Source organism: Zonotrichia leucophrys, chromosome 14 (assembly GCF_028769735.1).
Source record: "Zonotrichia leucophrys gambelii isolate GWCS_2022_RI chromosome 14, RI_Zleu_2.0, whole genome shotgun sequence".
NCBI lineage: Eukaryota > Metazoa > Chordata > Aves > Passeriformes > Passerellidae > Zonotrichia > Zonotrichia leucophrys.
This window is the reverse complement of record NC_088184.1, coordinates 13,878,891-13,893,820: the sequence shown is the minus strand read 5'-3', so window position 1 is coordinate 13,893,820 and position 14,930 is coordinate 13,878,891. Positions and strand designations below refer to the sequence as shown.

At 52.0% G+C, this 14,930-nt stretch overlaps 1 protein-coding gene across 3 annotated transcripts in view; it reads left to right on the top strand.

The window, feature by feature from the left end:
• The window catches only part of PEMT (phosphatidylethanolamine N-methyltransferase), a 41,993-nt gene that overhangs the window by 21,809 nt on the left and 5,254 nt on the right, over positions 1 to 14,930 (top strand). For all 3 annotated transcript variants that reach the window (XM_064726135.1, XM_064726133.1, XM_064726134.1), the window contains exons 3-5: positions 836 to 951; positions 8,800 to 8,945; positions 13,283 to 13,394. In XM_064726135.1, the coding sequence (XP_064582205.1) occupies positions 836 to 951; positions 8,800 to 8,945; positions 13,283 to 13,394 (374 nt within the window). The remainder of the gene's footprint in view (positions 1 to 835; positions 952 to 8,799; positions 8,946 to 13,282; positions 13,395 to 14,930) is intronic.

Sequence of the window (14,930 nt, the reverse complement as noted above, 5' to 3'; positions counted from 1 at the left end):
AGGGAGCTGAATATGGGAACCAGGGAAAAGTGTGCTGTGGAGGATGCTAACAGCTCCCCAGGGATGCTGTGTGTGGATGTGAGAGTCCTGGGCTGTCACTGCCGCCTGGGGTGGGTGAGGAGGGCAGACTAAACCTGAATGGCCACAATTGCTGAGTGCTAATGAAGGCTAAGCTGGTTAAAGTGGAAGGAGATCTCTGGGCAAAGCTGGCAGATCTTGTCTTGGGGAAGCTTGAGGGAGAGCCTGCAAACTTTTCTGGATGTGCAGAGGGAGGGGTTGTTCCTGGCAGGAACCCCTGGGACTTTTTTGTGGGAGATGCCACAGCCCAGAAAATGAGAGCTGAGCATCCCTGTGGTGTATCCCATACTCAGGGATGCCTGTTTTCCTTTCAGGAGAGCAATATTAGGATCCACTGCAGGGGCCTCATTTCTGATGGTCAGGGGGACAGCCTTTGCAAGTCTCTCAGCCTTGTTGGAGACATGACCTTGTAGTCCCTAAAACTGATGTGTAGGGTATTTTCTGGTTTGTTTTTTTCTCTTTTTTTTTTGAGCCTCTTGAGCCCGTTTGAGCCTTTTTTTTGGTGCTGCTGGCTGACCTCGTGTGCAAGGGCATATGCAATGCAAACAGGGTCTGGCCCAGCTGGGAGAAAGAGCTGGAAATCATCCCCAGGCTTGATTCAGCCACGTCCCATCAGTGGCCTCCACTTGTTTCTTGCACAAAGCCACACAGACAAAGCGTTCTGAGCGCGCGAGGCCAAGGCTGTGGGATTTGTGCTCCTGGGGCAGCGTGTTCCAGGCACCCCAACCACCCACTTTGTTTTCCCTTGTCTCTGCAGGTAGCCAGATGGGAGCACAAAACACGAGCACTCAGCCAAACCTTCGGCTCTCCCCGTGCTGCCTGTTACTGCCTGGGGGCTGTGATCCTGCTGCTCAACTGTGTGCGCAGCCACTGGTAAGGAGCTCACCCTGCTGCTCTACATCCATGGACAGAAATGCCCCTCTGGAGTGAGGGGGAAAGGGGACATTTGCTCAGCAGTGTTAGATCCAACCCCAGCGTTTTGCTTTTCCATGGTTGGGTAAGTTCAGGCAGCAGCAGATTTATTCCAGGGTTTGTAATAAAGATGAGGGATGCAGCAGCATGGCAAAGCCATCGGTCTCAGCGGTTGTTAAGTGTCACAGGTTACCTTGCTCTGCTCCCTGGGGATGTTTCCTCTCTCCTGTGAGCAGCACAGGTGGCAGGGCTGTTTACACAGGGTGGATCATATGTAACAGCACAATTTTTTAATTTTCTTGTAAAAATCATAAACAAAATGAAAGCTGCTTTTAAGGAGCCGCGGTTTCCTGTGCAGAAGAGCAGGATTACCTGTGCACTTAACAATCAGTCTCTTGAAACTCTTATCTGCTATCTCTAAACACTACCTGTGCTAGCTAATAGTATTGTATGACTGATACACCATTCTCCATGGGAATATGTCCTTTAACGTTCCCAGTGCAGCAGAGAGGTTTTACTGCAGAAGATTTCCTCAATGCCAGCAATTTATCTGTGATCTGTTTGGCTTTATCTCCACTGCTGTTAGGAGAGACAGACTCACTAAATTCCCAGGTTCAATTATACCAGGGTCACAGCTAATGGGTTGTTTAGTACTCTGGGTAATTTCCCAGGCGCAGAGTTCTCAGGTTGGAATTTGCACATGTATTTAAGAGCTCTGCTTTCCTGGAAGTGACACCAGGACCTGCCCTTGCCCTTCTGTGTTTGTCCCAGCCACTGCTGATGGCAGAAACTGAAAGAAAGCTTGCAGTGAACAAGGCTATAATCGAATGCAGAGGGCATGTGTGTGTGCTGCTGATGTCTTAGTGACACAGCAGGCTTGCATTTTGCTGGAGAATGTCTCGACAGTCTCTTGCACAAATTACATAGTCACTTGTTGTCTGGGAAGCAATGCAAAGCCTTGTCCTTGCCTTTAATTAAAAACACAGCTGGTGGAGGGACAATCTTCATTTCCAGTGGTCCTGCTGGCTCCTGGGTCAATGAGGCTCGTGGGTCACAGCAAGGCACTGAGTGGGAGCTGCTGGGAGAGCCAAAGTGGCCTCGTGTGTCCTGGCACTGTGCCACACTTTGCCCCTGCAGAGTCCCACCAGGGCTGGCTCTGCTCTGTCTCTGAGTCTGTGGGGACTGGGGGACTCACTGGGTTTGGCTCTGCCTGTGCAGCACAACAGTTGGGCCCTGAAGGAAACAGCAAGGTCAATCCAGGGGCTGGAAAAGCCCCCTCTGCACCTTGGATTTGGAGGAGAGGCTTTGGAAGATGGGGCAGCTCAGCCCCAGCAGCACACATCCTGAGGGGCCAAAGCCAATTGTTGCAATGGAAAGTTTATTTTGCTCAGATGTTTCCACGTGGTTGGGTGATTCACTCCTCTTTCCTTGGTGCTGAAGTTGGCCTGAGTGAAGGCTTGCAGGCTTTGCAGGCTCTTCTGGCAAGGCAAGCCCTTAACTGTGGGAGGGATTGGGTGGTGCCAGGGTGATCATCAGAGCAGCAGCTGCTGGAGTTACCCCAAACACGCCTGGGAGCCTCACTGCCTCCATTCCCAGCTCAGGGAGCCCTCCAGGGCTGCCCAAGGCTCATTGCTCCAGCCTGGGGAGCTTTTGCTGCTTGCCAAGGATTCATCCTGCCCCTTACCCTTGCAGGATGATGCAGCCAGGGCCAGCCCAGGGTTCCACTGACCAGAGGGGCTTTGTGTGACACAGTCACTGTCATCTCAGTGACCAGTGCTGCTGGGAGAGACATGTCTAACCTGCTCTTGCTATCTTGCTTTTCCCTTTATTTTATTCTCTGAGCAGGTTTTCTGCTCCTCAGCCCCTTGGAGACCATCCCTTGGCACGGGCTGTGCCTGGCACCGTGGCCAGGGTGGCTTGTGCAGAGTGTGAGGGCTGCTGATAGTGAGCAGAAAGGCAGCCTCAGGGGCCCCTCCACCTCCAGTGCTGTAATCCAGCCTCTAAAACTCCTCTTTTCCTGCTCTGGGGACTTGTTACGTGGGTGGGGCTGCCAGGGAGCGATGAGGAGCCCAGGGGATGTTTCCTTTGGTTTTAAAAGCCTCCTTCCTTTTTGCAGCTGAGTTTTTGAAAGGCTCCATGCTGGAGGCGGAGGAGAGGAGGGCAGAGCAGACAGAATTTGGGGGTGGGTTGGCATTTTAGCTGACAGCACCTGGGAGCCAGGATGTGTTTCTGCATCACCACCCACCCCACGTGGGCTCTGTGCTGGGGTCCTCCCTCAGCCCAGCACCCTGAGGCTCTCGTGCCAGCTCAGCTCCAAAAGGATGCTTTGCTTGTAAGAAAGGCATGTCTTTGTGCTCAATTAAGCAATTAGATGCTTCCCAGCTCTCAGCTTCATTATCAGCCTTGGCTTGCGATCCAGACTGACCTGTGACCAGAGGGGACCTGCTTAGTCAAGTGCACAAGACAAGCATCCTTAATTGCTTTGCTGCAATGATTATTTTCATTACAACAGTTTCTTTCCGCAAGAAGCAAGGAACTTCCATCACCGAGGTTTTAATCTGTGAAAACAACTCCTGAACTTTTGAACTGTGTGCCGTTTGTGGCTGTTATCTGTGTGACATGGGACGTGACAACCTTCACTGTCCTCCAAACTCACATCCACTGTCTCTCTCTCCTCCCTCACCACGTTGTTGGTATCTTTCCCTGTATCAGTTTACTCACAATTAGCCACTGGCACTGCCTCCAAACCTCCCTGCACTGCCTTTGGCACACCCTGGCACCCTCCCCACCCTTGGGCAGGTGCACAGGGAGGTTCTGAGCCTCCCTCCTCGAGGGTCTCAGGATGTTTGCCTGAGCTTAAAGGCAACCTGCATGCACACCTTGACTGGGAGGGCTGCAGGTGTTGGGGTGTCTCAGTGTGACCCCACAGAGGCTGTGCCAGCCAGTGCCCCTGGCATCTGCAGCCTGGCATCAAGTCCAGCATTGATGCCACACTCTGGATATTGACTCCTGTGTGGATTTCTCACTTGGAGCTGATGCTTCCAGGAAAATAAATCTGCCCTGGGACGGGATTTTACACAGAAAAGGGGTTGTTTGTCATTGCCAGGTAGTGCCTCTCACCTTATCCTCAATCCTGTTTAATTTTGTGAGCTGGCACCTGAATGAGTGTGCTGTAAATGGCATCGATCCCAGAACCACAGGGCCCTGTGTGCAGAAGTGACCAAGGTTGATGATGGGAATCGAGCATGGCCTGACAGAGCTGGTGCCCCCTGTGAGCTGAGTGCCAGAAATATCTGATACCTGCTCAGAAAAGCTCCAGGGAGCCAACAGCACCTCCTGCCCACGGCATCCAGATGAGGAAACCTCACAGCTCGGATGTAAGGCAGGGGGAGAAGCTGCCACAGCCCCCAGCTGACCTAAATAACACACACACCCCAGTGCTGTCAGAAAAGCAAAGTCATTATTGGCAGAAGAAGCTGTGAGGATGATGACCGGGCTGACAATTGCCCGTGGTATCGGCAGGACGATTTCAGTGCTGTTGAGGTTGCTGTTTTCTAATGAACAAGATCTTTTGTTGCAGCTTGTGCTGCTGGGCACCACTGGGTAATTTTTATCCCTGTTGCCTCCTTTAGCCAAGAAGAACAAAACCTCCAGCGTGGGGGACAGACAGACGCCCCACACGGTGACTGTGGCACCTTGCAGTGGTGGCTGTTGTCACCAGAACCCTGCTTGCCTGTTCCACTGCTGCTTCCTTGCTGCCTGCTGGCCCCTGGCCCAATTCTGCTCCAATTGTGCTGCTCAGCCCCAGTTTCCAGGCTGCTTTTTGGGATCAGTCAGGCAGCACTGCTGGGCTGCTCCCTGCAGCGACCCAGTTTGCTGGACGAGGTCTTTGTCCTCCTTTGGAGGAGAGGGATGACAAAATGCACTTGGTGGGGGCCACTGTTGAGATGCTCCCAACAAGACCTAGAAACCTCAGCTTCTCTTTGAGTACAGTATTTCTGTGTTTTCTTCCTGCTCCACGTGGCCTTTGGGGATGTGTTTAGGACTGTGACTCGTTGAGTTTTCTGGTTGAATAAATCAGCACCTGCTGTGCAAACCTGGCTGCACGTCCTGTCCGTGTCCCAGCCAGAGGATCTGCTGCCCCTTTCCCTCACTCCCACTTCTGTGAACCCACTGGTGTGACATGTCCATCCCCATAGTGCACAGCCACTTTGAGTGGTTTTCCAGTTCGTGTGGTATATTATGTGGCAGACAGAAAGAGGAGAGGTTCAGACTAGATATAAGGAAGAATTTTTTTATGAGGAAATGTTTTATGAGGATACACAGGTTGCCCAGAGAAGCTGTGGCTTCCCCATCCCTGGAAGTGTCCAAGTGTCCAACCCCAGTTCTGGGGTTAGTTCTATGTTTGTTTGGGGATGGTTGTGGAGTGATGATGATGGTTGATCTTTATTTTTGGTAGTAGGAAATATAGAGGAATGTTAATTGAAAGTGTATTGATGACAAATAGTTTGGATAATGTAGGCATATACGGGTGGGGTTTGGAGCACCCTGGGATGGTGGAAGGTGTCCCTGCCCATGGCAGGGCTTGGAATTGGATGGTCTTTAAGATCCCTTCCAACCCAAACCATCCTGGGATTGCCACAGAGCACTGATAAGACCCTCTGAGTGTCTGAGCAAGCACCACTCTGTTTTTGGGAAGGGTGGGCAGAACAATTCCCACTGTCTTGGCTACTCCTATCCTGGCAGGAATTAGCCAAATCTGCCAGTTTGAAGCAGACTTGAAAGATTTGAGCTTTTCCCAGCTGGTGCAGAATGTGTGCCTCTGGTGTTGTGCTTCAAACTGGCAAATGTGGGGAGGTGTCAGGGGAAGCCCCACTGCCCTATTTTCCCTTTTCAAAAGCTGGGGGCATCTTCCAATCCCTGCCATGGGGACAGGCATCCTCATGACAGCAGCCAGGGATGTGACCAAAGTAGGTCTCAGCCTCGGCACCCTCCCCTGTGCTGAAGGAGGGAGGGATGCTCCTCACCATGGCAATGGCTCAGCTCAGCACAGAATGCAGTTCCAGCTACTGGGACAAAGCCTGGCTCTAATTGTTGTCCCTTGGATGCTGAGCTGTGCTGCTGCCTTGTCCTGAGCCTGAAATAAATGTTGTCACCAACGTGACTCAGAGGCACATGAAGAAGGGACTGGTTTCATGACAGACTGAAATATGTCATATTTCAGGAGACCAGCTCCCTAGCAAGGGAAATGCCCCAAAACCTTGTCCTTCCCTGCCAGGGAGGCTCCCTCACCCTGGTGGATGCTGCAATAATTGATGGCTCCGTGCTGCTTGTCACGGCCCAGCATCATAAATGCTTAAAAGGTTTATTTACCAATTCTGAAAACTCCTGAGCGCATCATGTTTAATGCAAATACAGAGTGTGTTTAGGAAGATATAAACCATTCCTAGAGGGAAAGGCAGTCCATTATCTCCCTGCAAACACCTCCCTCCCTAGCTGTAAGCCAGACAGCAGGGAACTGAGCAAGACATGCTGATGAGAATAACTAATGCAGGCCTATCCAACCATGGAGAGGAAGGATGGGATCATCTGGAGCAGGAGAGACAGCTTTGCCAAAACAAACCAAGCCATGTGCTGGTTGCAAAACTTCCAGTGCTGATTCCCAGCCAACCAGTTTGTGTTCTTGAAGCCACCTTTGTTCAATGTTCCGAGACCGAGTCAGGTCATCAGCATGGGACAAAGGAGCCCCAGGGATGTGACAGGGTGTGGATCCAGCTCATCCAGAGCAAGAAGCAGGCTCTGAGGGCTTTGCTCTTGCTGTACCCCTTTCTGCTTTGCCATCTCTTTGCCAATGCCTGGGATCCAGGTGGGTTCCAGCACAGCATTGCTGTCCCAGGTTTGCCTCCCTGAGGATCAGAAATCCTTCCTGGTGCTGGTGCCCTCTGGATATCCTGGCCAGATGTGGAGCCAAACCCTCATGCTTTGAAAAGCACATCCTCCTCTGTGTGAGGAAGGAGCTGCAGAGCATCCCCAGGGATGCCAGGGTGTGTTTGGAGTGCACAGCCAGGCCAGGATTCCTCGGGCAGAAAGGCACATCCCTTCAGGGGCATTGCTTTCCTCCCAAACCCAGCCAGTGCTGGTGGCAGGGACACGGATTTTTTGGCTTCCTCGTAGAGGAGACTTGTGTCATTTAAAAATAACCATCACAGAGATGATGCAAAGGATTCTGCAGCTGCTGCTGCTTCCCTGTGCAGCCAGATTTGTGTCTTCCCATCAGAAATGATTTTGAGCCAAGGCAGTGTGAGCCTGGTGAGCACAGGGAGCTGTGCTGGGCACTGGAGGAGGGCCAGCCCTGGGGACTGTGCCTGCATTGCCTGGGGCCACGCTGCTGTTCCTCTGTCTGTGCTTGGCTCCTGGGAAAAGGAATTTCCCTGTAATTTCCAGGGTGTAAATCACCCAGATGCCGTGGTTTTGCTCGGTTCTGAGGGTATTACATTTATTCCATGTTTTGTTTCCTTGCTCCAATCCAAACTGATGATTGAATGTCTTGTGCTGGGCTCCTAAAAACTCCTCAACAATAGAAAGCCTAGTGGGAGCAAGCTCAAAGTGAGCACAGGATATCATCCAGGTTTCTAAACCACAGAGTTAAGTATTATGCAGGGCTTGCTTGGTGCATGAACTTGCCATCAGTCCTTTGAAAGATGTGGTTCCAGCTGCCTGGCCTTCAGCCACGCAGGCAGGACTGTCTCTTTTGGCTTTTATTTGTGCAAGAGGGAAAGTCCAGAGGTTTGCAGGGCTTAGGGAAGATGGACTCCAGGGAAAAAAGCCCTGCAGGTAGCATTATGGAAGCACTCTCCAGCTGAGGAGCCCAGGCCTGTGGGCAGGAATAACTCCTGGCCCTGACAGACAGTGGTGGCCAGAGGCGCAGCAGAGCTGTTATTCCACTTGAATTTCAGCCTCCAGGGTGCTCATTAAAAAAAGGCTCAAAGTTTCCTACCTCATGTGTCAACAACATGCGGAGAAACACTGTGTAGAGCTCTGTGGGTCTGTTACCTCCTCTCATGTTATTAATGGTGTTTTTTAATCACAGCGTTGTCTCCTTTGTCACCGCGCCTTCGTGTGGGAGCCGTGTGCCATGCTGAGCCTGCCAAGCCCTGCCCTGGGCAGAGCTCAGGGGCTGAAGGGAGGGCTCACCATTATTCCAATCATAAATTGAGTATTTGGAAGGCCAGACCCAGAATGCCTGCCCCAGCCTGGGAGGGAGGAGCTGTGCTCACACTCGAGGACGCCTCGTCTCTCGTATTTTCCTTTTGCTGTTCCAATCCTCCCCCTGACTGTCAGCTCCAGCCGTGAATCACTCCTGGGCACGTGGCTCACACATGAAAGCTGCAAAATATTTTGATGGAGGGGAACGGGGGTGGGAGCACGAGATAATCCAGCCAATTGTTCCCAGCCCTTCCAGGCATCGCAGCCTCCAGCGTTTGCAAGGGCGTCTGTCCCAGAGCTCTCAGTCAGGATGAAAAATGGGATTTGGTGAATAAGGCAAAGAATTTGATATCACAAGTCAGTGGGAGTGGTATTTCCAGGTGTGAGCAAGGGTTGTGAGTAGAAATAGCTGCCCCAGGTCAGGCCCTGGCTCCTCACAGTCTTCAGCTGATTGCTTCTCCCATTGGGAGGTTGAGTAGGAAAAAGGGATCTGAAGAGGGGACCTCCTCAGCAGCTTCCTAAAGCTGCACATCTCCCAGGGAGACGTGAGTGATGTTAATTATGAATTGCTGCTTTTAACAGCCCTTGTTGTCTCCCCAACAGCTTCACAGAAGCCGTGAAGAGCCAGCCGAAGCTGGAGGGCTGGGACTGCCACTGGACCTACTACTCAGGCTTGGCCATCTTGGCTGTAGGGACCTTGTTTGTCACCTCCAGCTTCTTAGCACTGGGATTCACTGGGACCTTCCTAGGTAAGCACTGAAAATCCAGCAGCTTTACCAGAAAGTGCATTTAATCCTTGCAGGGATCTCCTGCTAGGGCAGAGTCCTGCAGGACTTTCCTCGTCCTTGTTAGATTTGTCATTATGATACCAAAGCAGGACCCAACCCTGCTGTTAGCACAGAGGGGATGGCACAGTGGTTTTGTACAGCAAATCCCATCACCTCCAGCATCACACCTGGAGGTTTGGAGCACAGCTGCTCATCTGCCAGCCCAAACACCCTCCAGAAAGGCCCCCCAAATTCCAGACCTCACAAGTGGCACTGGCACAGCGTGTGTGAGCTGTCCAGCAGCTCCAAGCGCCCACCTGCTCATCACACGTGCTGGAGCAGGATGTTGTTTGCTCTCCCCTCTGCAATAAACCTGATGTTCGTTGACAGATCCTTTTATCTCCCGCTTTATGGCAGAAAGCATTTTCCACTGTGCCTGCTTTCACATTTAGAGCGTAATTCTGTTAGCATTGTTGACTTTGAAAACATGCCAGTATGTGTGGAATTCATAAAAATAAAGTAGAGACAGGAACAATAAATATCCAAGGAAAGGGGCAGCTCCTGCTGGCTGAAATAATCACAGCCCCAGCTTTGACACCTCATTTAGGCTGTGCTTTTGCAAGTGCTTTACAAACCAAATTCAATTAGCTCCTGTGGCGTCGCTAGGAAGAAGAGAGGGATGTAATAAGCCTTCCTGGTTTCAAGTGGAGTTGCAAAGAAATGTGTTGAGTTGGCCAAAATCCTGCTGCCAGAAATAGAGCTCAGCACTCCTAAACATCTGCCCTCACCCTCTGTGTGCAGCCTGTCCCACCCCTGTCCCTCAGCATCCTCCAAAGCCCCCAGCAGCCCCTGAAGTGATGCTGTGCCTGTGGAGACATGTCCAGAAGGGCCAGGCACAGGAGTACCCGTCAGCAAGAGCTGCTTGAATGCTCCTGAAGTTCAGCCAGATCTGGGGTTGTTTACGTAAAGCCTGATTCATCCCACCAGGAGCATCCACTGGCCTTGAACCGCTGGGAAAAAGCAAACAAGTGAGTCAGGCTCGGCGTAAGAGGTGAGAGGGCCCTGGCCCTCAGATCTGTATCCCTGGGGCAGGGCAGAGGTGGGTGCTAGGGGTCCATATAAGGCATTTCTGCTCCATCCTCCCTGCCCTGGGCTCACACAGCAAGGAGCAGCTCTCTCTGCTAGCAGGGCATGACGGGCACCAGGGCAGAGCTGAGTCAGGCTGGGGACATGCCACACATGCCAGTGTGGCTCAGGACCTCTGCAGGACCGAGCCATGGCCCAGCTGGAGCCCACAGAGGATCCATCCTGGCTCTGGTAACAGCTTCTCCACTCTACACAAGCCCCATGAGTCCAAGTCAGCAAACTCTTAATGGAGAATGGCCCTCAGTGTGGTTTGTTGCCTAGCCAAGGGGAAAACAGCAGGTCTGCAGGTCTCTGAGGATCTCATGTGGGATATTTTCTTGCTCAAGACTCTCAGGATTGGTATTTCCAACATCCATGCAGGATTTCAGTGCTGCCCTGGTGCTGCAGGAGGAGCAAGGACTCCACACAGCAAAGGGCTGCACTGCTTTGGCAAGGAGAGGAATTCAGCTTCTTCTCACTGCTGACATCTGAGCTCAAGAGAAGTTTTGAGAGAGCCTCTGACAACAGGCACTTCAAAAATTACTGCAGCTGGATTTGACCCTTTGTGGGTTTTTCTACAGCAGTGACAGCTGAACCAGGCAGGGCACAGGGCTTCCTGTTGAATTCCTTCCTTACAGCACATTAGGCTTTGGAGCAGCTGCAGAACACTTTGTCTCTCTCGTGTGGGCTCAGTGGTGCAGTGGGAGCTGTGTGAGTCACCCTTCTCCAGCAGCCTGGCTGTGCCACCCCATCTCCAGCACAGCAGCACCAGCTCCAGGTGCTGTTGGCAGCAGCTGGATGTGGCCCCTGTCCCTGGCAGAGCCACCCCTGGTGCCCTGTCCCCATGCTGTGCCCTCACTGGGATTCAGGCATCACTTCAGCATCACTTCAGCACCCTCCTTTTTTGCCCTGTTTCCCAAAAGGCACAGTGATGAGGGCTGGGCTTATCTCAAGGCTGCTTTGCCTGTCTGAGCCCATCTGCTCATACCCTCCTACCCCAGTGACATTTCTTCCAGCACTCACCAAGATTTCAAGTCAATCTGGCTTTGCCAAAGTGCTGCTGGGCCTGGAGAAGCTGACAGCTCTCTGGGGTGAGGCACAGGTGGTGCTCCAGCCCAGGCTCCAGGCATTCTGAGGGACCTTGCAGAGTGGCTTTTTGCTGCTCTGATCCCACCCTGAGCTGTGAGATGGCTGCACAAACCTCCAGCAAAAAACAGCTCCTTTTAGGTGCCAAAGGGCCTCAGCTTGGCAAGGAGCTGATTCCTGATTTGAGGGCTCAGTGGAGGCACAGGAGATGCCCAGGGTGATGCTGTGCAGCACCACACACAGACCTGTCCCTGAGCACTTCTCTGAACACAAACACATGGAAACCACCTTTCTGGTGGTCATGTTCACTGACCTGTGCAGGTTTAGAGGCAGAGATTGCATTGGGAAAGCTCCTGGGGAGCTGCCTGTGTGCTGCTGCTCGTGGGGAGCCTGCCTGGAGGCTTGCACAGCCCCACCAGGGCTGGGCACTGACAAACCCCTGCCAGCCCCACGGAGCCAGGGCTCTGTGGGAGCCCCCTCAGTGCCAGGGCCGTGTGGGGAATGAGGTGTTCAGCTCAAGGGCGAGGGAGAATGAAGCTTTTTGACACATAAGAAAGCACAGAAACGGGCTGTGGCAGGGGGTGATGTGTTCTTTCTACCAGAACAATCTCGGAGATGTATTGCCAAGTAACTGTGAGAACATATAGCATGAATACAAGGCAATTATCTCACTTAGTGGCCTGCAGTTAAAACCCAAAAGCATTGTGTAATTGGGCAGGGGCTGTTTATCCTTAGAAATAAATGTTTTAGCGCCATGTGAGGTCAAAGAAATTACACCACGATCCAGGTAATAATAATAACCTTGAATAGTTTGCACTCCTGTAATGCCTTTCATCTGGATTTGTGAGCACTTTCTCACCATACATTAATCCTCACCTCCCTCTGTGCTCTGAGAAAGACTGATGTTATGATCAGTGCACAATAGCACCTGGAGGGCCAGAGGAGCCTTGCCCAAGGTCAGGGAAGGGCTGGGAGCTCAGCCTGGGCTGGTGGCTCAGGGACAGGCTGCTCCTCATGGACCACTGCTTGTGGACATGGAGCAGGGATGGAGCACAGCTGGGCAAGGGGCTGCAGCACCAGGAGGAGCTGAAAGAGCTGGGAGGGGCTCAGCCTGGAGAAAAGGGGGTTCAGGGGGAAGTTTTGGCTCTGCACAGCTCCCTGACAGGAGGGGGCAGCCAGAGAGGGGCCAGGCTCTGCTCCCAGGGACAGGGACAGATGAAATGACCTCACATTGTTCCAGGGGATGTTGACATTTGATGTCAGGAAAAAATTCTTCACCAAAGGGATTGGCACAGGGTGCCCAGGGCAGTGGAGGGATTTAAAAGTCATGTAGATGTGGTGCTTTGTGGTCTCACTTGTAAGACCAACAGAAGCAGAGATCTGCATCCTGGCCCTTTGCCCCTCTGAAATGTTGCTCACAAGCTGCACATCTCCCTGTCATTTCTTTCCCAAGCTCCTTTCAGCAGGGTGGAAGGATTACTCCAAGGTAGATGGGGAGCTGGTTGGATGCTGACAGTTCTGAAAGCTTTCCTCATTACAGATGACAATCACCCATTATCACCATCATCATTGTGCCAATAACTGAGTGTTTTGTAGGCAGAGGTGCTATTTTCTGAAATTCTGAGAAATTCTCTGAACTATGAGATAAGAGTGACATTATGGATGAGGGCATTTGGTTGTGCTGGTCATGATGAAAACAGCTCCAAACACCATTTCACAGCACTGGGTTTATTTTCACATTAAATGGATTCGATCCCATGCACTTGCTTCCTCGTGGAGTGGCATTTGACAGGCAATTTTACAAATGAGAAATCCAGAATTAACCAGTTGGGACCTCCAGAGCTGTGTCCTGATGAGGGACGTGGCTGCCACAACCTCATTGCAATGCAGGAGCCTTTTGTGGGCAAAGAGCCATTCCTGGAAAAGCTGATAGGCACAGAGTAAACAAACAGGTTTTTGTTGCTGTTTCCTCAGCCTGGAAGTCAGTGCTGTGCTGTGTACCCTGGCAGGGATGCCCTGTGGCACAGGGAGGGTATCAATGTGCCAAAACCCCCCATGAATCCCAATTTCATAGAGCCTAACCAGAAGCTCTCTCTGCTTGCTCTCAGGTGATTACTTTGGCATCCTGATGGAGGAAAAAGTGACCAGCTTCCCCTTCAGCGTCCTGGATAACCCCATGTACTGGGGCAGCACTGCCATCTACCTGGGCTGGTCCCTCATGTGAGTACCAGCCCCTGCACACACCTGGGTGTGTAGGGTCACCCTGGGGTCTCTCGGCAGGGTATGGGGTGCCAGGGTGCATTTGGGGCCAAAAAGACACTCTGGGATGGCAGGGAAGGTGCAGCCTGCCCTGACTTCTGCCCCCCTGGCTATTTTGGTGCTGTGGAAAATCTTGTGCTGTCTCGAAACACTCACAGCGTTTGTTGGAGAAAAATAAACGGCGGCCAAGTGCTGGGGGAGAGGGGGATCAGCGAATGCTCTGCGGTGAACACGGTCCTTGGCAGGCTCTGCACGTGGAAAAATCAACACTCAGGGCCAAATTCATGCAGGGTGTCACTCTGCAGGGGCAGGGCACTGCTGCTGGGGAGCAGTGTGACCCTGCAATTACGCTGAAAAAGGCAAAACAAGCCAAGCCACCCTTTCCCCCAGCCCACGGTGAAAACACTTCCGAAACACTCCTTGTGTGCTCCAGCACAGCTTAATAGCCTGCTTAGGAGGAAATGAATAGGCTGTAATTTAGCAGCAAATGAGCAATAGACTCTATTCAGTCTAACAAGTTTGATGTGGTTCTCATTTAATATCACATTTTATTTATTTGCTCAGGAGAAAAAAAAAAAACCAAAACCCTGGCTGTGTTACTTCAGGAGCCCATGGAGTGTTGCAGGCTGTTATCACTGGGTGTTTTGCACTGGTGCTCCTGACTGTGACCACCTCTCCTCTGCTTGGGTGGGAAAAATGAAGTGCTTTGCCACGTTCTGGTCATTTTTCCAGCCATGTGTGCAGCCCCTGGTAATAAGTAAAGCTGATGGTTTCTCTCCTGTCTCCACTGAGCCTTGTTGCTGCTAGTTCTCTTGAGATCCCCCCAGGTGCTGTCAGGGCTGGCTGCTTCCCTTCCTGGCACTGGATGGGGTTTAAATCCTGGGGAATGGTGCAGGGTTTAAATGGCAAAGGGAGGCAGTGCTGTTGGCCACAGGGTCTGCAGCAGCACCCTGGAAATGTTTATATTGCTGTGGGAAATGTTTATATTGCTGTGGGGAGTGGGGCAGAGCTGGGGCAGGATGAGTCCCCCCACAGCAGAAGTAGGGATTTGACCAGGAGGAATTATAATGAGATCTTTATTTGTTTTAAAATCAGCATCAAACTGCTTCCTAAACCTTCGCAGAATCCACTGCAACCCCCTGAGCTGTTTCTGTCGCAGAATCCCTTCCTCACCCCTCTCCTTGAGCTCTCCCAGCACAGTTCTGGGCAGGAGCAGCTGCAGGCAGCTCAGGACAGCAGTGATTGCCTCCTTTTCTCGTTAAAAGCTGCCACCATTAAGGCCAGCGAGGCGTGACAAATAATTGCTGTGAACAAATTGCTGGAGCTGTGCAGAGTGGCACCAATAGCCCACCCACCTGCCTGGGGGGAGCTCAGCACAGCCCTGCTCACGGTGGCTTTTGGCTGTTTCTCCTCCCTGGGACCTCAGTTCATACAGCCACAGAATCGTTTGGGTTGGGAAAGGGTGATAAGATCATCGAGCCCAAGCATTAACCCAGC